Raw genomic sequence first — 23,531 nt, 5'->3', positions numbered from 1 at the left:
TGGGAAGTAACCGTCTGGAAAGTACCCCGGGAGGAAGTCAACGAGAAACAAGTCGTAATCAGTTTACTTTCTGTCTTAATTCTTGTCAGAGTCCAGGAACATTATTCAATGTTTTATGCAGTAGAAGGACAAGATAACATTCAATAAGTAGCGGGCGGTGCAACCAAACGTTCCACGTGCTTTCTGGCTTTCCTATGTAAACCGAAGCGACCCTCCGGCCCAGTGTATCAAGGGAGAAGGGAGAAAGGAGATAGGGGCGGGGAGTGGCAGGAGATGCTGGGGTGAAATGGATACAGGGACACAAATTAAATGGAAATCAGGCCAGCTGAGGTCAGCTTGCAAGAGTAGGGCGGAAGAGCTTTACGTACTCTGCCAGAGAGAGAATCGCCTGTATTCTGAATGGCAGGTTCCCTAATCCACTGGCTCTCCAAAGCGATCGATAGCGAGCGCCGTCCGCTTATGCACAATGTCTCCCGATAGATAAGGTACTTTAGTGGGAGTTGTATTGTCTCTTCTGCCGTAAAATCTTCACTTCATGACTTGTTTTCCTTGCAGTCTACGGCCTGCAGAAGTATAATTCTTCCACTGCACTGTTCTAACAACTGATCAAATTGTTCTCCATGGTTTTCCACATGTATTCAGAGTAAAGAAATTCCTGTAATCCCAGAGTAAACTATTGGAAAGACCGTGCAGCCAGTAGTCGATCAACCGTAAACCAAGCTGATATTTTCCTTACATCCTACGTTAAGAAATGAAGGTTTTTATTTTCTTTTCTTTTTTTAACGGCAGGCAAAATGAAGAATATATACCACGACAGAATGCATGAAGGAAGAGTTCGATTTTACGGGTAAAAGACAGCGATGTGACTTTATGGAGACAGCTAAAAGTATCTGAAATGTGGCTTTACACTAATAACTGTTTGAAGATAAATTTAGTGTCCGTCAAACTGTGCAATTACCTATTTTACCTTACTCGGATCTTCTCTTTCAGTGCTTCCAATTTTAAACATGAAGAAAAGTTCTGAAATTTTGGAAAGATAAAAAACCAATTTTCATTTCAGTTTTTTTTTTTTTTAAGATACAATTATTATCCCATTAGCTGTATAATTTTGCTGAATAAAATATAATTGGCGATGAACGCATAAATTTTTTTTACAGCAATTAAGAAAACAAATACGTCAAACCAACTATTTGAAAGTCGAAATTCTATTATTTTCACTACAACAAAAAATTTTAATTGTTCATCTTGAAACATATTTCATTTTTGTTCGCTCTGACATTTTTCATCACGTGTAAACAGCAATAAATGCAAAATCATATTTCACAAATCTCGTTTTAGGTTTAAAAAGAAAAAAAAAGGTGCAAATACTAATTCTGTAAACAAATTGTAAATAATCATGAAATATTTTTATTATAGTGAAAATTCTACTACCGGAAAAATCACATACACGTATTAGCCGCGATTGATTGTAACCTACATGTGGGGCGTACTTTTTTTTTTTTTTTTTTTACGGGAAACATCAAGAGATACCCAAATAGCTCTGGCGTGTCAATCACGTCACTTGTGTCTCTTTGACACTTATGAATGTCATTTAAATTAAATATTTAATATAAATCTTGAAGATATAAAAAGTTATAAACCAACCTAAGATCCTACGTTAAGAAATGAAAGTTTTTATTTTATTTATATATTTTTATTTTATATACGGTTAAGTATCACAAACTGCAGATTGTAAAAACAAATTACTTCGAAAGCAGTTTTTACACAACAAAATTAGTATCTACGCTGCTTTCGAAATTTTAACTATTTGCTCTTGGTTGGGTTTCAGTAAGTAGTTAAAATTTTGCATTTTCTATTTCAAAGATTTCTGCAACTATTACAATTTCAATTATAAGCATCAACTCCAGCTCTGTGTGAATTTGTAATGACGAAGGGCACGACTGCAACGAACAACCCGAAATTTACTATACAAATATAATGTATTACTTTTTTTTTTTTTTTAATGCATCATGCCGGCCTGGTTGGCTGAGATGATAGCGTATCTCCTGTCACATCTGTATAATAGATTTGGAACTCGAATTCCACTTGGCAAATTGATGTTTATGATAGACTGAGAAAAAGTTCTAGGTTTTGTATGTAGGAGTTTGCGGATTATCTAATCGTCAGCTTACCCATGGTACTAATGGGCTATAGGTTTATAGCCTTTCATTAGCGGAATGCAGAGAAAAAACGTCAAAATTATTCAGATAAATATTTATTACAATAATGAGACACTGCTACATACTTGATAACTACCACATTAGCTAACATTGGTTATACACCTAAAAAGGCACGCTCTGTGTTTCGATAAAGCATGCATGTGTTAACACGGGTGAAACAGAAGAGAATAAACAAAGACAGTTTGTCCCATTTATGAAGAGTCCGTAACATAACAAGTTTCTGACTCTGTTGGCAAAATAAATAGAGCCTGAAACAATAAAAACTGATTGATAAGTTACCCATAGCAATCGCAACAAGTAAGAAAACTGAGTCGTTTTTGGTGTGTACTGGAGTCAATTTTTTTCTAATATTGCCATCAAGTGAATTTCAACACTGAACCAAAATACTACATTTCATTAAATTTCAATTCAGCTATAACACCAAACAGAGAAAATAATATTTCAAATTGTTTTGTAAATAATTGAATTATAACGGGGGAAAATGGAATGCTTTATAAATCAGGCAGTCTAGAAAGTAGGATTATTTTAGTATTAACAAGGAAAAGTACTGTCCTGGACTCTAATAATTACGCCAAATGAACTATGCGTTTGGGAAAGTGGGTAGAAGTATGTTATACGTGTTCTGCATACAAATACATGCTGAAATGTTTCGGAATGGAATTTTCGATTGCTAATATTTCCGTTATTTTGACATTTAAATGAAGTTACTATATGCTTTTATTTAAGTAAAATATGTCATAACAAACTTTATTATTTGAATAATATATTATTCAAAGAACTCCACTAAGTAGTGTCACTCTTTCTAAACACTCGACGAGTGTGTCAAAAGTATTAATAATGCATTCAGGTGACAACTATTTTCTCATCAACAAACTCGGATCATTTAAAAGGCATACTACACTGGAGTCGTGCAGTATTTTGGCTCTTGCAACGCTACGCCCTCTTACGTGCAAAGACGTTATGGAAGCATAATGGCAGTCAGCCTGAAATAAGTTGTCACAACAACTGACGATAGCTGATATTAAGTATCGTCTTCAGTTGGTGGGAGTCCGTGTGGTGGAGTGAAGTGTTTCAAAATTCCCTGCTAGGAAAGCGATGTTTGCTAGGTCTTTATATGCACATTATGGATAGCTTTGGAAGAAATATTTTCTCCACTTGACATTAGAATGCAAGGTTTAAAATGACTGGTCCAATTTAATTCCTTAGCGTTTTATTGTTATGTCATAATTACTTGAAAGCACGCTCTTATACTTGTAATGTCAACTTGCGGGGCACGAGACTTTTATCTTATTCCTCCCTCTCTCATACATCCCATTAGTAATGTGGAAACTTTTAAAATCTTTGTAGATGTTTTCGTTAAGTGACAAAACGAAGTCGTACGACTCGTTCGTTCATAATTAATAATGAACATATCTTGAATTAAGAGTAGGTGACCACAGAATAGTTCACATTTTTCATTATCGTCACGGCAAAAGGTACTATCGAAGATATAAGCGAAATTTCTAGCAATAATGGAAGGTGGACATATAAACATCGGATCATATTAACAAAACATGGAAACGAAGGGAGATGACAAGTAATTCTTATAATAAAAAAAGGCAATGAAGTATATTAACTGTTAGCCAGGAGAAAGCGTCAAATAAATGTTAACAAAACTCAACTAATGGCTAGGACGTTAATTTTTTCTTCTCTCTCTTTCTTTCTTTCTCACCCCCCCCCCATCTCTTCATACTTAAGTGTTGTGTATATAATCTTGTACTGCGTGTGTGTTGCCCGGGCACTCGCTGTATGAGAAGAAATTGGTGTTTCTTGAAGTAGGAGTATAAGCCTTTAAATTAGCCAAGTTTAATTAAACAGCGTCTGCCTTACAATAAATGCAAAAGCTCAATTAAGTTTTAAGTCAGAAGAATGAAGATGACATAGTAAGCTGTGCAGCATCAAAGAGAAATCACAGCTAGCGTCATGGAACATGTGTAAACTTAGGAACAAGTGACAGTCTTTTTAATAGTGTCATCATGAACGAGATATGAGAGGAAGGGAAAAAATATTTACAAACGTTGTCGCAGGTGCAACATGCATCTGGAAAGCTTTCTGTATTAATTAGGAACCCATGTAATAATGGATCTGCTAGATTTACGAAAAATGGTGACGTTTATGAAAAATCTAATAATAAACTTGTGTTCCAAAGAGGTGCATAATTAATTTGAATATTAATACAAAAATGACAACGAAGACAAAGCTGCCAGGTCTGAAAGTTAAACAGTCTTTCTGTGAAGATGCCATAATGAAATAAACCAATTTAGTGAGCTTGAATAAGATAGGTGGAATGAAATACAATTATTTTAAACTTCAGAAACAGTTAATGAAAAAGAAGGGAAAAAATGATGGGCAGAAAAATTTAACTTTCAACGGAACTACACACTAAATTCTATTAACTGAAATCATTAACTTAAGGAGAATGTTTTTATTTCATTTATCGGGAAAGAGCGCTTTAATTTGGGATACATAATGCAGGAATGGCAAAGTTTATCGCTACGATTCCAAATTAATGAAATACTGCTAGTCGATACCCAGTATGCTAATAATAGAGTAAGAGGTGTAATGCGATATTTGCTCATTCACACTGTTAAAAATTGTTGAACACGTGGCAAGTTCCAAATTTTAATAGATCTATAAAACAACAGACACGAATTAATTTCTTTTGTAATAATCGCTTTCAACATCCCATTTTATGCATTTAATGGATCAGTAAGTCTGCTCATGAAATATTATGATAATTTCGGATTTTAACTCATTCTTTAATCATGGTATTATATCCCCCCCCCCCAAAAAAAAAAAGATGCGATAAATAATTGGCCACATGAACCTCAAGTTTCACATACGGCCAACAATAATGTTATTTTAACTGGAGGATGGAAGAAGCTCTTTCCTAGTGGTGCTCCTCCAATTTACATCACACACACACTCCTAAAATTATAACACAAAACAATGTCATAAAATGAAAATGTTATGTATATTTTCATGGAAACATGGTAAATTTCAAGTGAGCATTATAACGTCTGACTAAATGTAGTATCTTAAAAAAACAGACCTTATTTCTATACAATGTTATTATGCTTAATAAGTTATACTAATTAATATGTAATAATTATAAATGATGATTGTGATCTTAGTATATGTCGTGTTATGTCTTACTAATACGATCGTAGACATTTCATTTAACACACACACACAGTTCATCAAGGTCATTAAGTTCAGTGCGATGCGCCATTCTATAACTTCTTTTTCATTTTGGAAATTTGGATTACCATTTTTAAAACTCTCTTCTTGCAGTTTGACGCATTAATTTTTAAGCAAACTATACATCCTTTAATCAGTACAGGCGAAACGCGTTTCCTATATTTATTCAATTTCAAAAAATGGCTAATTATATGCCAATATTTATATTTATCTTTATTTACTGTAGATATATTATTATCTGAGACCCTTCAGGGAGTCAAGGACTGACTTATTATTATTACATGACACATCCTTGATGAGTAGTGTAGTGCAGCGTGCCTCATTCTGAACTTTTTTCAGAATGAAGCACTGTACAATACACAGTTCGCCTCTTACTTCTTTATTAAATCTTAATATTCCAGTTTTCAATTGACATCATCATATACTTTTATAGAGTAATAACATCATCCAGTTTAATACCTAAACCTTAATCTGGTATAGATCTGAGAGCCTAGACATGAAATAATGAAAAATTCTACAAGGGTAGGTCCATCGAAATATTTTTTTTTTTTCACGATGTGCCTACGTAGAAAAAAAAAGTTCCATAAAAATTAATCCAATGTTGAAAACTGTCTGGAATTACGGCCGAAGCAGTCGAGGCTATGATGTCGATAGATTTATTGCCTGTTTTGCGAAATGAAAAAGCTGTCACTCCGGATAAGAATCGCTGTAGGAATACAAAAGTGTATCAAAGAGAAAAAAATAAAACCTGAACTTCTTTCTTACACAATTATACAGCGTTTTTAATTAGATGAGTAAGAAAGCCCTATCTATTAAAAACCGAATTTGTTTCATGCATTTCACAGTGATTATTATTTTTTCCCGGTTACTTTGAGTAGCTTAGAGAGGTGTTCAAATATTAACAGATTTCTTGCTGCAACGAAAGACCAATAAGGCTTGAAAACATAAACATATCGGTTTAGTGAATATTCACCTTTTTTTTTTTTTTTTTGAGGGAGGGGCGTACAGTAACCGAACTCTTCCTGATATTATCAAAATTCCAAAATTATGCTAGTAGGAGCCGTTTCTTTAGATTTTTATATTTTTTATTCGCTTTCGGTACATTTTTGCATAAATGTGATATTTCATTTTTTTTTTAAGTTAAAGCTTAAATGTCTCTTTTTTTTTAATTTACTACTTCTGCTTGAAAATTTATCAATTTAAGTTGGAGAGGAGAATGAAACGTTGGGGGGGGGGGGGCATTACCGAAGAAGAATTCCGTGAAACTCGTGAGAATGAACTGTTATTCGTGGAAGCTTGTATTTTAGCAGTGCTTTGAGCCAATTATCCTCGCCTGGTCTGTCCCTCCTGTCTTGACCAGCAATTTCTTGAGATGCCTTTTACCTACATAAATACGCGGAAAACGAACGATAGAATAAAACATTAATATATGACACTATTATATCCTTATTTTCAGACAAACAACAGAAAATGTTTATCTTAGTTATTCATCTATGAATAACTCATGAATATATCAGCAGATCGCTATCATATTATAAAGAATATTAAAAAATATTATATACAATACAGCATAAAATAAAAATGAGGAAAAAAAACTTACCGATCTCGCGTTGGTGTTGGCTTTATGAGTTCCTGCTATAAGTTTGATGATATCCAGATGACCATGTTTGGAAGCCCAGTGGAGTGCGGTCTGAAAGTTGACAAATTAAAGCTTTCTTTTCATTTACAGTTATTTCATGACTGTACTTTAAATTTCATAACTAGCTATTCTCAGAGACCACTTGTATTAATATTAATCAACTGAAACAAATATCAAGTGTTACAGGTGACTATAACACTCATTCCTTCCCATTCGAGGTGTTAGAATGATTACTACGGGATTAATACATGCATCTCGTTTAATTTAATCGTGATTCATCATATGTTTCTTAAAGACCACATCGATTACTGCTTACACTATCTACCGATAATTGTCCGGACACGCCTGTTATTTGAAATTATGGAATATTCCAGGTTTATTAATAATATAAACACCTGTGTACAGATAGTAGGAAGCAATATTTCATCTAGCAGCTGAATACAGGTGGTATGGCAACATGACGTGAATTCAGTGACTTCGAGAGCGGTGTCATCTTGGGCTGTCACTTTAGTGGCATGTCCATACGTGCCATTGCCGCTCATCTGGAGCATCCAAAATCAAAGGTTTGCGATGTGATCAACAAATGGAGACGCTTTGGTATTATTAGTGAAGGAAAACACCGCCGAAAATGACCGACAGGGACAGGAGAGTGTTAAAACGGGTGACACGCTAAAACCAGCTACATTCGGCACAGACTATCCGTGACGAGTTCCAGAGCGCCAGTAACACCACGGTGAGCACTAATACTGTGCGAAAAGGACTCCATTTACTGGGTTTCCACAGAAGAGCAGCAGCACACAAGCCAAACATCACAAGAACGAACAAGGCGGTTCTTTGGTCTGGTGGAAAGAGCGTGTGAACTGGACAACTGACCAGTGGAAAACGGTACTCTGGAGCGATGAATCAAGGTTCACCTATTTCCAGTCTGATGGCAGGGTATGGAGGTAGCCCGCTGAACGCTTGTTACCACAGTTTGTGTGTTGTACCCACAGTAAAGTTTGGTGGTGGAGTAATGGTGTGGGGGATGTATTCAGTTGGTTTGGAGTGGGACCATTGGTCGTTGTCCGTGGTTCCATGAAGGCGGCTCAGTACCTTGATATTCTGGATAATCAGGTGCAGCCTACCCTGTAGAGTTTATATGGAACGGATCAGTGTTACTATGAAGACGATAATGCCCCATGCCACAAAGCTGCAGCTGTAATGGTATGAAGAGATGGGTGTTAAACGACTGCCCTGACCTGCGCAGAGTTCTCACCTCAACCCCATCGAACACCTTTGGGACGAATTGGAGCGGCGATGGAGGTTCAGAGAGGCACGTCCTCGATCTGTTGCTGAACTCAGTGCTGCTTTAATGGAGGAATGGAGACAAATTCCACCTGCCGCACATTAATGGAAAGCCTAAGCCTCCCTCAAAGGGTGCAGGAGGTGATCAACGCCTGCTGGTATCAATTGTAAATTGCTAGTGTCAGAACAATTATTGGTAGATAGTGTATATTTCTAACGTTAATGCTGGAGGTGGTAAAAGAACAAATGGCAGTGTCAAGTTTTCTGCTAGAGAGAGCAGCTAATTCTCCTTCCGGTAGATGGACGCTTAATACGCGAGGTAAGCAAAAGCGATTACTCTTCAAGAAAGACAGAGCCCTTAAGATTAAAAAAAATAAATTCTTGCCTATTTCACTTGTGGAGATGACAAGGAATGCATTTATATTTCACCATTATTTACAGCAATAATTACTTAATGAATTGAAATAATACATTCGTAAATCCATCGCATCAATTTGAAAGCAGACTGATATTTATATTTGTGTTATTAGTTATGCGCATATGGAATTCCTAAAATTCGAATGGAAATGGTATTTGTTCCCTTATGTGCTTATATCGTTAATTTACTTTTTTTTTTTTTTTTAATGTTGAGCCCATACACGAGAGGTTGGTAGATCAACCTATTGTACATTAGTACCGTGTATGGGTTGAGAAAGAAGGTACTTGTTCACATTGGATTTGAATGACTGTATATTGTATTCCTTAGGGAACACATCAAGGGGGAAGACTGATCCAAAGTATAGCAGTCGCAGGGATGAAGGAGGAGGAGGAGGAGAAGAAACTTGTTCTCTGGGTTTCAAGGTGCACTGTGTAGGGATGCTGAGCAGCAGCTGCTCGTGTTCCAACGAGCTTAGTACTAAGTGGAGGAATTATTGATGCTATTTCGGATGAACATTTTCCATGGAAATATTTGTAGAAAACACATAGTGCAGAGACCGATCGTCTATGCGAAAGTAGGGATAGGATAGTAAACACCTAAGTACGTTAATGATATATAAACTTGTAAATTGGTAGGACTTGACCGAATACATGAAACATGTATTTTAGTGTTTTATATCACATCGATATATGTAGCTACCAGTAAAGTATTGCACTGTACTCTATTTGCAGATTAATTCAGCTTTAAAAGAATGGAGGAAGATGAAAAAGCTTCAGAATATTGAAATTTTCATTACTATTTTTACTGTAATAAGTCGTCGTGGCCTTTAGTCGGATATACTTGAAATGTATTTGAAAATAACACGAAGGATACGCAGTATTCACAAACTTCACTGCAATTCTCATGAATTTTTGCATTTTGAAAGTGTCCTAACCGCAGGTGCGCAAAATTTTTACTACTAAAAATTTGCAAATACAAAATACAAAAGGTAAAATACTCTTCTCATTCGTTGTTGGGCGGAACATTGGAAATATTATTCCAATACTGTTCAGTAGTATTCAAAGCTTAGCGAAGGTTGACGCAAGTTTTTTTTTATTTTATTATTATTATTTAATAATATAAAAATGAAATAAAATAAAATGGTTCGTAAACGGGAACACTGAATTTCATTTTTATCTTTGCAAAAGTTTTATCTGCTGGCTAGCCGAATGGCTAGAGTACTAACTCTCGAATCAACATGCTACGTATGGAATCTCGTTATGGGAATGGAAGTTTGTAATTGTGTATAGGTGGGAGATGAATTTCATTACCCGGTGTGAGACCATTGTTATGCTTATTACAGATCTGAAGTAACTTGAAAAAAGTCCGAAGTACATGTATGTAAAAAAGCAAGAAATAAGTAGAGAAAAAATAATAATTAAAAAAACAACAACTTCTAAGCCCATCCACAGCAATAAAACAATTTCATAAAAGTAACACGATCACAATTTCATTTGCACAACAAATTGTGCCAAATGAATCGTTTTTACAGAAACATGACGAAAGTCAAAGAATCGGAAAAGAATGTAGTTCCAGGAAAATATGGGTGGAAATTCAAGACTATAGATGATATGGGGAAAAACTGTTTACATTATAAATTCACGAATTATGAGTGAATTTAGGAAAAATGATCCTCTGTAAAACGTATTTAAGAGGAATTATCCTGATTAAAATATTACCTCTGAATATTTAGAAGAGGACAGCAGATCACCTGCACAGTTATTTACATGCTTTACCTCTGCTCTAGTCTGGCAACAGTCTTTCTGTTTCTGACAGATGCCGCTCTGTATACGAAGAAAGCTCAATAAAGTATTCCCCAGTTTGCTTTCTTTATCTAACATGTCTGGCATTTGTACGCCACAGAACTGCAGAGAGGTGCGTTATTTGTTTCTGACAATGTTGACATTTTAATTTCCAATGCAGTTTTTATCAAAGTTCCAACTGAAATATACTTGCATACGAATTCTCAACTACCTCCACGACCAGTTTGGACGAAGAGACATCAGTCTCTCCATCCAAACTTGATGTCTGTGTACCACTGTATTATACTTAGAGAAGCTACACGAGATTGTCAAACTGTATTGTTTGGATACGAATTGAGCGACTGCTTGATGTAATTTCTTTCTTTTCTTTTAACCTCTGAACAAACTGTTCTTCACTGTAGCTTATTTTTCAATGCTGTCAAAATATTTTTTTTTTTATATAAAATGAGAAAAACAAAAGATGTTACTCAAGACTCTTAAACTATTTGATGATAGTAAACAGGAAATTTAGGCTATTGTTGCAGCAGCCAATGCTTTCACAGTGAAAAGCGCTATAATTTCTCTATAGATAAAATAATTTCGTTTTGTTTGCGATGTCCAAGACAGATGTGTTGGATTTCCAGCAAGAGAAGCTGATTATGCTAATATCGTGAGGATCGAAATATGTGAGCAGTCAGTAGTTCAATGATAAAATACTCACCATTACTAAACGTTCTACGTTCGAGTCCAACCTCCCGAAATATTCTTTTTGAACTGGTTTAGACTTTAAAGAACTGGTGAAGTACTTTAAGGTAGAGGATCAACTGTAAATGAAGTGAACCTACTGACAACTACATTTTCAACTATGAAAAATATGTCCGCTATAGTAGTTGAAAAATACTTTATCGCTGATTTGGTAGACTCCCCCCCCCCCATTTTATTTATTTTTTGCTCCCACAGGAAGTAGAACAGGAGGAATGATAACCTCCTGCAATTACACTTTCTAGTACATATTTGAATTTGGATAAAATCGCACATTTTAAATTATATTCATTAAACACATTTCAATAAACGTTTAGTATCTTTTCCTATTATTTTATACAACTATCATATCTTTAGTGCTTATTTCTGTGCCTATTTTAACAAGTTTTGGTGTCAATGTTCGGGCTCTACTGATAACATTTATTAACGTAAAAACTTACAGCAATAATAAATATTGCTGTAAGTTGTAATATTGCTGTGAGCCAGAATAAAGCTTCACTAATCCAGCTGAACTAATAGCAAGATGTAATTCCCAGCAGTGCTCAAGTTACTAAAGTCCTAAACACAGCCACAAATCTCTTGTTTTCATCCATGGTTTAAGTTTGTTGTAAATGAAGGTCAGTGAACGTCATTCTTCAATCTTCCTACACAAAGGCAAGAAAACGAGGCGGCTAACCAGTCGAACTACTTATCTAATTGATGACTGATTGGCCGAGTGGTCAGGGCTTCCGATTTCCAAAAGGTGTGGGTTCAAATCCCCATAAACATGGATGTTTATGAGCATTTTTAGGTGACAAAGGAATTTTATTGCCCAAAAGAAAATCGCCATTCTACTTACTGGAGGCATAAGAAAAGTTCCAAATTTGGTAGAATAGGATTTATCCAGCGATGTTAACGTATGATAGATTTAAAAACCATCCTAGGTGGTTTTTCGCTCTAAAAAAAACTTGAACATTCTGTAAAGCGAAGCCTGTTCTATTAAGAGCACAAGGAATGTGAGAATGCACCTCTCAATAGTCGTTATCTACGATTTGTAGCAACAGCTTTCAAAAGCTGTACATATTGCATATAGGTTTTTTTGACGAATTTTCGAAGACTGGGGAAGTATAACGTCTTCATATATGGCTAACTAAGTGACCTCATAAGTGACGAAAGTAATAGTACGATAACATTCAGAACAAAGTTTTTACGCTAGGCCCTGTTATTTAGAAGGGATAAAAGGACAAAGCGACTGGTAGTTACGTATTGCTGTAAAACGCACCTAAAATAGACATATCTATTTGGTCCCCCCCCCCCACAAAAAAACATGTATTTTGTGGATGTGTGTGTGTGTGTGTGTGTGTACACATATGATAAGAATGCTTGATGCTATCCTAACTGATGCTCTCTCCGATCACAATCCAACCAGACAGGCGTTCTGTTCCTGCATTATGCCTTTTCTACACATACCGGCTACTGAATTAGAAATCTTCATGCAGATGTACTTAAACGTCACTTACGCAACGTATATGCAAAATACTTGGTCACATGCGCCACCACGTGTTCTAGGCAACTATTTAAGAATGCTGCTGTCAGTAATGGTCAAATAGTATTGATCCTAATGGAGAAAAACATATTTCGGAGTTCGATAAAGGACTTCTTGTGGGTGCAACGACACAAGTTCACAGAGCACGGTTTCTTAAGAGGTGAGATATTCCGGTGTTTAATCATTGAAAAAATAACTCACGTCGCTTGTCTAACGTGTCTGAGGCGTTAGTCCTAAGATAGTCTGGAACGAGATCGCTGTCGTCTAGAAGGCTTGGTACGAATAAACAGAACTCACTGTGTGCAGCAATTGACCATTTAATGGACTTCCTGACTCCTATCAGGGAATTGAAGAGGATCAGTACCGGCAGTTGCATGCCTAAACAGAAACCACTGATTTCTGCGAAGAACCGTTCGTCTATATGGTGTCAGGAACACCGTGAGTGGACAGTGAAAAAAAGTCATGTGGTCTGAGAAGTTACTTTGTTCTGTACTGACGACAGGCAGAGAGTTTTGTTATGAACCTAGTATGCCTTGTAAACACAACTCAAGGCTCTGGAGTGTCATGGTGTGGGGCATGTTCTGTTGGTACGGAACAGGTCCTCAGATATTGCTGGAAGGTTGGGTTCTCTAAGAAATATCTGAACATTATCACAGATCAATCCATCCTTCAATGCTGACCTTTTATTCAGCAGGTGGACGTCAATGCTACTGTCCATTGCACAAGAATTGTTCAGCAAGCACCACAACGACTTCCACCATCTTCCATGGTCACCACAAGGCCCGGATATGAACCCGATTGAGAATGTATGGAACATGTTAGAAAAACAGATTCAGGAGCAAAGTCTTCTTCCGTCAAATCTGAGCCAGTTAAATGAATGTCTGGTGAGCGGCGGGTATGTTGTAGACGAAGATGCAATTCAACACCTTGTGGAATCTATGCCAAACTACATATGTGCTGCAATTCGGGCTAAAGAAGGTCCAACACAGCATTAAATAAGTTTCTAATTCAGCGGTGTGTATAAGTATTTTCGTGCGCGCTACTCCACCGAACTGATCGTCACCATTCCTCCAAGCACGTAGAAACACGAGCACCTGCGAGTGATGGTCAACATCCATACGCGCGTCAGTTGAAACTGATCAAACCAAATTCTTATTCTCCTCGTTTATGTCATTTACTCCGGTTCTTTGGAATAGTCTTCCTCATATTGTTTTATCCAAAAACTACAACTCCTAGCTGTTCAAAATACACATCAATATATATATTCTTTCTTCACCCACTAATCATGCACAGCAGATTATTATTATTATTATTATTTTTTAAAAGATGCAGTTTTCACGAAAATTCGAGTTGGAGACTATCCTTTACACTACATTATGCAATGCTTTATTACGAATCAGTATTTCAGTTCATAAAGTATATACGTCAGAAGTGATGGCATTAAACTTGACTCTCATAGTAAATACCTCGATCACACATGTAACCGGTTAAATATAGTTTACGTCAAACAGCACTAACAGACTAATTTCTCTCATGATACAATTAGCTGGTATGCCTTGTTCTAATATATAATAATTTATTCGTGGCTTTCGAACATGACTGAGTTACATATTTAGCCTATGGAAAGAGCCTTCATAGTTCAGTTTCACGACGTTGCCTTTTAGTCGGAAAGGGATGGGTTTGAATGTAGTCAGGATGCGAGGAATATTTATAACTGCTTTTTAACTAAATGTAATTAGCCTGTCTCGTGCGAAGGTGAAGAATTTTTCTTTCAGAAACTCGGATTTTTCATCCCTTAAACCAGACCAACTGTCCAGAAAATAGATGCAATTTACGAATAAAATTACCTTATAACCAACAACAATATAATGGTTTTAATAATATGGTGCCGTACTTGCCTGTATTAGTCTCATTACTATTGCATCATCATATGATAAATAAATAACAACCTATGAAAATAAAGCAAAAAGAATTACAAAAACAGCAAAAAGATAAGTGCGTTTCATGCCTGCTTCTGATCACAGCGCTAAGATAGTGAAAGTGACATCATCATTATTATTAATATCCTAAAGCGTGATATATTAAACATAACAGCAACAAATACAATGTGGAAATAAATACTGAGACAGCTCTATAATTCAGAGAAAGTTAAATTGGACACCTCAATTTCCTTGAAACTGATCCTTCTTACCTTTAAAAAGGGTCAAAATTTCGACCCTTCTTAGCGTACACAAGCAGGTAGGCCAACTGATATTATATATATATATATATCGACTCTTTCGAAGTCCGTAACTTTTCCGTGCGCTATGGATATCTAACCTGATTTCTTATCTACTAACAAGGAAGCCTAAAGATCTCGATGCAACTTCTGCAATAATGAATGACGTTGTTCTTACATATGGCATCATCATCGTCATAGTAATGTTGTTCTTTCAGTTTTCTAAAGTTATAGAAGCATATTATTCCACATAATCTACATAACTAAAGTAATAAAACGTTTCAGATTTATATCGCTAAAATAGATGGACAAAGGTTTAATAAAAACTCCAGATGTTGTAATCAGTACCATAAAAATGCTTTCAAAAGAGGTTTCCTATCTAAAAGATAGGAAACCTCCTTTGAAAACTTGAAAAATCTCCTAAATGAGGTTTCGTATTTTTCTTTTTTTCCTATCTAAAAGAGACAAACGAATACAATAAATGATAGTTATAATCTCGTATATAAGTTTTTTGCGGGAAAAACACTAAGGTTAACTTAGATCCTATTTCGCCGTTTTGCTGATGATAGCGCACTCCACTCACACTACAAAACTTGCAGTGCTCAAACATCTCAAACTTCAAGATCTATAATAAGTGTCCTAATCTCCAAACATCCTTTCAATGCTTCCAAAAGTTTCCGTGAGAAAAAAAATCTTAGTTCACCTCTCCTTAAATTTGACAGTACTCAACTTAATTGTCAACAAGATGTCCCTTCTCGTACGGACTTTTACTCCTATCCTTTATTGGCATAATCATATCACTTCTGAAACATCTTCAGCTTCCGAAAGGCTTTTCTTTTCTTTTACTCAAGGCGTCACTTTTCATCTATCCAGTTATTTATTCTGCACAAATCTTAAATTCGCCTAATCCTGGAATACTGCTCTCACGTATGGGATAGTGCACCTAGAACCTCTTTAAAAATTCCCGATGCTGTTCAGAAGAGTTCGTTTAGGTTGAATGACAATTTCAACCCCTCCACCTCTCAACCTCTCACTCTCTTCAGCCACTGTTTCATAGACAGTTTCTGCATTGTGTTTCTTATATCTTCTACTCTCACAGGAATTGTTCAGCACTACTACCATTCATTATATTATGCTTCCATCTTTGTTAAACCATACAGTAACACGAGAGGTAGCTGCTAACATCCTTTTATAGATGAACTACTAACTCGCTTAACCCGATACTCCCAGTAGTCTGTAATTCTGTCTACCTGAGATTTGTGGAATAAACTTTCCCATGAAGTATTCCCGAAGTACTACAACCTCCATCTCTTCAAGAGGAATATCAACAGATTACTTTACTGTTGACCCCACCCTCCACGACATTTATTTGCTATAGGCCGTGCGGCCCCAAGGGTGTGGTTAGATATATATCTTCCGGTACAATTAAATTCCTTGGCTTTGCAGCACCATAGCACAATGAAGAACCACTATGCTCTTTGGCAGAAATAATCACAACTTTATAAATGCATCCAAAATTAATAGTCTGTGAAATCTGCGGAGTTCCTTTGGAAAAGATGCTATACGAAAATAAATTGCAATATTTTATTTAATATTTTAAATTTTCAGTCAGAAAAAAACTAATAAAATAATTTTACTGGTTAACTGAAATTCATTAGCAAAACGAGTTCTTTATACGTCTAAGGAAGGTTTGAATACTAGAGACAGCCTCACGAAATATTTCCACTCGGTGTAGATACATAAGTTCGAAAACCAGATTTCGAAAGCAATTTCAGGTGCTAGCCAGTGGCAGACCTGATGTTAAAATGAACCCAAGCAGAGGAAAAACAATTGTAGAAGAGAAAATACTTTCCTTCCTTCCGAGATATTGCACTTCATTTCGATTTTCTCACTCCGGATAAGGTATAAATTAACTTTAGCAAGGATTAAGTAAGAAGAAAGAGAAAAAAAAATTTTTTTTTTAACATTTGCGGAATATTCTCATGAGATTTAATTATAAATGTTACATATTTTCGAATAATACAAATGAAGTTCCTACAAATCACAGCAACTTTTAGGTTAATGTGTTGATACAAAAAAAAAAAAAAAAAACTTGCGTTCAGAGTGAAACTACGTCTAGCAAAATTGCAAAGTTTGTCTATGCTCGAACTGCAATTACCGTGGTAGTGGTGTTTGGAATTACAATCGAAGCAATTAAGGCTATGAGGAAATATATTATGTTTGATTACTGTTTCGCGGAATGAAAAATCCGCGTTTCCAGGAAGGGAAACCTTTCTACCTAGGAAGGAAGCAAATGATAAGCACTGTTTGGAGAGAATAATCGTGTACAGTTGGTAGCAAAATTCTAAAAAGTCTCATCAGACAGGGTCAGAAAAATAAGGATTTTTCTAGGGAACATATGTAGTTGGCAAATCATCAGCCATTTGATCTCAAAACAAAGCAAGTGAGAATGCAATATTCATCTTCTATGCCAAGCAAAACAGACTTGAAAAGGCTGTCGTTTTCCTCTATCTCTTGATATCAGGGTGGTATTTCTTTGATATTATTTCTGATTAGATTCCTGGGCACTATCAACTCGCAATGATATTATGAAAAACAATGGTGAGAACGCTAGACAGGTATGGCTGGGAGTACAACATCCTCGCTACCGTCTTAAATTCTTCCCATGTGATTATTCAGACGTCTAAACCAAGTCATTAAAGGAAAACGAAGAGGGACAGGAGCATCATGGTCACAGATTTCCTCAAAATAGCCAAAATAAATCTTATGGACGAGATTTTATCCAAACTTCGAGTTAAGATTTATGTCACAAGAAAGAGGAGAACAATGTGTCAACATAAAATGCTTCATTTTCGAGAAGTCGGTTTTTATTATTATACAATGCACAGTAATACGTATAAATATGATCAAGAGGGAAAAACGTCCATCCGAAAAATGCCGAGAATTTTTCAGATGGAAACTTTTTTTTTTTTTTTTTGGTGATTTGATACTTCAGCTAGAATACTACTAACAATGTGATATTACCTGGATAACTCGGATAAAAGTGTCCAAATCATGTTTTATGGAAATTTCAACTACACTTGGTATATTCTGTTCTAAAACTTGGTTCTTAAAAGATTATATAAATTCAATGCAGTTAATCTAACAACATGACGCGGACCATTTATTTAAAGTCTATGTAATTTTCAAAAAAAAAAAAAAAAACTACGAAACTCGTATCGTATATTTGGAGCCTCTCATCCAGGAAGGTTGGAAAGAAGTGGATAGTCATGTCATAAAGAATTTATTAGCATACAAATATGTTGATCTAAAATATTTTGTTATTACAATAATAATCAACATTTCTTCAGATGATTACTTTTCATAAATAATTATTAGTTAATTTACTAAAAATAATAATTTAATCAGTTAATTCACTTTTAATTCAGATAATGCATTATGTACTGTATTTACAGGTAACAACGACGTATGTTAAAAATATTCGGAATAGTATCCAACGCGGTTGTGGATCTCTGAAGGAAGGAAAACAAATATAATCCCATTTGAAGAACAATCTTCGATAGCCCTGGAAACTTATATAAGAAGGCCGCAATAGCTGAGTGGTTTCGACACGTTTAGTGTCTGGAAAGAAACTACATTCATCTCTCTTAGGATAAAGGGGAATTTTATAAACATTTTTCAGGAAAGGTTAAGCTGGCCTAGGTATGATCTGCGTAGAATAAACTCTTTTTTGTTGGATAAAACTGGTTATTCTCCGCAATAGTCAAACCTGGTTAAAAATACAAATGCAATGAAAACAGGCCAACATATGGTAAAAATAACCAATCGAAAGATTACCCAATGACAAGTGTTGATACGACAGTAGCTAGAACGGGTGTCGATAATGCACATTAAAAGAAATGCATCAATCTCAGTGGCCAAAATTATTTGAAATCAGCAGTTGTCAGATTACTGAAGTTAACCCTAAGCCCAGTTAGTACTTGGAAGGTTGGCTACTTAGAAACCCTCGATGCTGTTGGTATGACAATTTCTATTTTTGTTCACACATGGCACTGATATGCTAACACTACAGGTCTTGTAACTTTTCGTGTGTGGGTTTAGATATTAAAGAATAAATAAATAAATAAAGGTTGTGTTCATAATCAAAGAATCGATATTTAGTTGTAACACTCCAAGTAACTGAAACCAGGAGTTAATTAAGCAGGAATCATTAACAATAACGTGACTTTATAAGAACGTAATTTGATTACTCGGAAATTTGCTGGAACGATTTTTCCAAGCAGGTTTATGCAAATTCAGAGCTGACTAGAAACATGTCTGAAAAATTATTAGTAGTGGGAATCGAACGAATGACTCCGTTATCACAGTGGGAAGACGAGCACGCTTTATCAGTTTGCTTCACATGCAAACTCCTATTTAGTCTACCATAGATGTTTTGTGAATAGCATGACATAATTTGTTCTTGGAATAAGTACATAGGAAAATTAGAGCAAGCAAGTGCCCATCAATATTCACTCCATAAAGGTTTTATTTCCATACTTCAACTATATAAATAATAGTCATTTTTAAATGTTAACCACCTTACCGGACATTAAAGATTAAATACGCACCCTCAAAAAGCTTCGTATCCATCATAAATTTCAATGTAATATCAATGGTATTACAATTTTAATATGCACTTCGCATCCATGGAAATGTGAACGTATATGTACGTCCTGGCCGGTAGCGTGGTTAAAGCCCATTACATCAAATATATGGTTAGAGGAATAATGAAAAATGTTAAGTCGATATCTGATTTTAGTTATACTACGAGATAGGAAGGTTGTTACAAAAGCAAACTATGCAAACCTTCGTCCTGATATTTCTAAGAATGCTGCCCTCGACAAAATAAAAGGAAAGTGTAGTACGTTAAGAATTTAAAAAAAAGAAGGGAAAAAAAAAACCGTAAAATGTACCACACAGTATATCGTAACCTTAAGAATAGATCAGGCTATACCTGTGGGGAGAAAAAATGGGGGTGTTGATTGGAAAGGAATAGAGGGATTTAAGAACAGTTGGTGGAATGCAAGGAGTAGTAGAGTGAGAGTTACAGGAAAAGGAAAAACGAATGTACGCGTGTGAAAGTAAAAAAAAAAGGCGGAGGAAGAGAGGGAACGGGAGCGAGCGGATGAAAAGAAATGACGAGACGGCAATCGAGAGAGGTTTGAGACAGAGAGATATGATCGCACTATTGTGGGTGAAAGGGTCGCTCTGAAAACTCTAGCACATATAGTCAAATCTGGTGGAGTCGGAGGAATGCAGAGAAAGAAAAATAATCTATAGAGATGTCAAGACCGACAAAAAAAAAAAAAAAAATCCTGAGTCGAAAGTAAGTACGCACTGAAAAGTAGAACGGATTTGGAAGAATATAGTGGCCTCTTTCGGAAAGAAAGTTATGCATGTTATACACGTAATTACAATAAAGTCCGATGTTTTCTACTTATAGTGTAACGAGTACTCTAATGAGAACTAGATGTATTACTTAGCATGCATGCTGAAATTGTGCAACCTTCTACTTATTAAACATAATACCGGATAAAGATCTCAACAAAGCCTTCAGCATAGTCATTTTCAGATTGCCATATAAGAATTCAACAAGGATGAATCGGAGTATTTCAGATAGTCAACAGATCTCTTAAATGTTGATGCTAAACTACACCGGTGCATTAAAGTTATGCATGCCTATAATACAGGTAAACCCAAACTATAGAAATGAAAATGCGAATTCATATTTCGAAATTGATAAGTATAATAAGTGCAAGGCGTAGAGGGAAACAATTACTTTTATATTCAATAAATGGAAACGAACGGTTAAGGGGAATTAATTTCCAGATGAAATAAGCGGTTCAATTGGTTAAATGTTCTAACGAATAAAAATTTTCCAACTCAAAAAAAAAAAAAAAAAAAAAAAAAAAAAAAAAAAAAAAAAACCTACATAGGATGTATAAGCTTCAATTCCTAGAATAACAAACAAAAACGAACACACATAAAGATCTGTGTAAGTGTGTATTTCAAATATTCGTGTAATATTAAATAAGAGTAACAGAAATTCATTAAGTCACATAAGGAAAGACTACTTATGATTCAGTTAAAGAAACTTAAATTCAGATTCTGCCATAAAGTGGCGCGTTGCTCTTGTACATGACTGCACATAGAAATTATCCCATAAGGAAATTTTATGATAAAAGAAACATCATAAAATTAGTACTTATGGGTACTGAAAGAAATTCTGTTTCTTCAAATAACCACAAGAACAAATATGCTTCCAAAAATTTCTCGACACCCATTAAAAGTATGAACGCAAATGATGAATAATCCACGATCTTATTTTTTGGTCGGGAATGTTTGGCTTCCTAGAATTATCAGCAAGTGCATTTTCGACCAACTTGTGTGACAAGACATCAGAAAATGAATCGCATCAGACAAATTATAAAAGAATTAAATATCATGTTAGAAAGCTAATGGATAGTTCTGGAAAAACGAGTCGCATTAGACTCAGAAAGCCGGATGATTTCCTTATTTAAATATAGCCATTAATGGTGTTTTAAGAGATGAAATATGAACAGATCAAGAACAGGACAAGGACACTACCAATCACAAAAAAGGTGAGTTTCGTAACAGCAATCTTGTATATTGACAGTATTCATTATCACAAGTGAACCGTTACATATACATGTACTGCAGTTCCTAATTTTGTTCTGCTTATTTCCCCCCCCCCTCCTATTAGAATAGTCAGATGAAGACTATAAATTTTACTGATGCTAAATACCAAATTACATTAAATGTCATCCCGCTGGGGAAGAATTATCATTTCGAACCGTATTGTCAATATAAACGGGAGGCTACTTCGCTTCATCAGTATTGACAATGCCCTTTGAACCCAATCAAGAATACGAAGAACCTCCATACAGACTTTTCAACCGAAGGTGAATTAGACTTCACACGGTAAGAGAATGTTCACGAGGAAATGGTTTTTCATCTTGCAGGACAAACCGGTCAGAAAATCCAATTAACAGAAACAAATTCCATTAATTTCCACAATTAACGGAAGTAATGCATTGGATACTTTCGTTTACACGCGCGAGAATTATGATGACGTCTAACGAATTTACGGCAATCTAGTAAACGAGGTACTTCGTGTGTGTAGATAAAAATAATGCATAGAAAAAATAAAATAAGATTTATAAAATGAAACCAGTTTCTGATTTAGTTATGATAAACATATAATTATATTTTGTAAAAAGAAACCAAAAATTGAAAGGACTCGATAAATTTTAACGGAGATCATAATACATTGATATGACTGAATTCCATGGAACCAGTGCGAAATGATCCGATTGCAATAAACTGAACCATACGGATATCATAAATCCCGAAATTTTATTTGGCATTTGTGATATATGCATTCCATTCAGCCAGATCAGAGCCCCTATAAAATAACGCTGGTTCAAATGAAAAGTGCGATGGTTCGACAAACTTTTGTGAGGATTCCAAATATCAAATCATAATATCCATCCATCAAGAGTCCCGAAATAACCTGCATACGTACATGGATAAAACGAATCTAACATGTTACACATTTTTCGAAAACTAGGACACAGTATTATTATCAAATCACAACAAACGACATACCCGAATATAGGGTCTACCAGTTTCACTAGACCTTTTATGCCGAATCTTAGCAATGCAAATATGAATCCTTTCTATATAAATCATTCCAATGTAGCTGAAAGAGGATCTAAGATCTTCTTTATACCTTTTTTTTTTTAAATTTAATCTCTCAAACTTGCCGTAATCCCTTCCTTGCTTAATGAATAACTGATTATAATAATTACACTATACAACTATACCTTTTCAAGATCCAGAAATATTTAATGTTTATTATTAATTGTCCAGTAAAAAAAATGAATAATACATTCAGACAAAAAAAAAAATCGTTTAAAGACTAGTTTCGTACCGCCTTATCGCAATATATCTTTAAGATTAAATTACAAAATGAGAAAAAAGAGCTTGTATTAATTATGTAATTTAATCTTGAAGTGTACGCGATAAGACGAACGAAATTAGTCATTAAAGTCCCCCCACCCCTCTGATTGCATTATTCTTGGGGGGGGGGGGAGTATTACTGGTTAATTGATAATGGACAATTTACACCACGGAAACTTCAATTCATCCTTGATGTTTATTCTTCATTACTTTTCTCACCCACCTCCTTGTAATATAAATATATATTTAAATAGTACAAGGCAATGCCAAATCCCCGTCTCGACACTTTCTGTATGAGCAATGTAAAGAAATTCTCAAATAGCGGAAATTAATCCAAAATAAATTTAACACTTTGATGAATGATTCGCCCGTCACTTGAATTACACTGAATAGTATATTTAAGACTGTGTTGCAATTTCT

The 23,531-nt window shown here is 35.3% G+C and overlaps 1 protein-coding gene across 1 annotated transcript in view; it reads right to left on the bottom strand.

Annotated features, from left to right (window-relative positions):
* Positions 1-1,835: 1,835 nt before the first annotated feature.
* LOC150110183 (uncharacterized) overlaps positions 1,836-23,531 on the bottom strand; it is a 122,353-nt gene continuing 100,657 nt past the window's right edge. Inside the window, exons 6-7 of the mRNA XM_090392206.1 lie at positions 14,767-14,817; positions 1,836-1,940 (exon numbers count right to left, since the gene is read on the bottom strand). Coding sequence (XP_090248332.1) covers positions 1,836-1,940; positions 14,767-14,817 — 156 coding nt within the window. The remainder of the gene's footprint in view (positions 1,941-14,766; positions 14,818-23,531) is intronic.

Source organism: Typopeltis vanoorti, chromosome 1, assembly GCF_054136105.1.
Source record: "Typopeltis vanoorti isolate ZY-2024b chromosome 1, IOZ_Tvanoo_1.0, whole genome shotgun sequence".
Classification (NCBI taxonomy): domain Eukaryota; kingdom Metazoa; phylum Arthropoda; class Arachnida; order Uropygi; family Thelyphonidae; genus Typopeltis; species Typopeltis vanoorti.
This window is presented reverse-complemented; position numbering and strand designations above follow the sequence as displayed.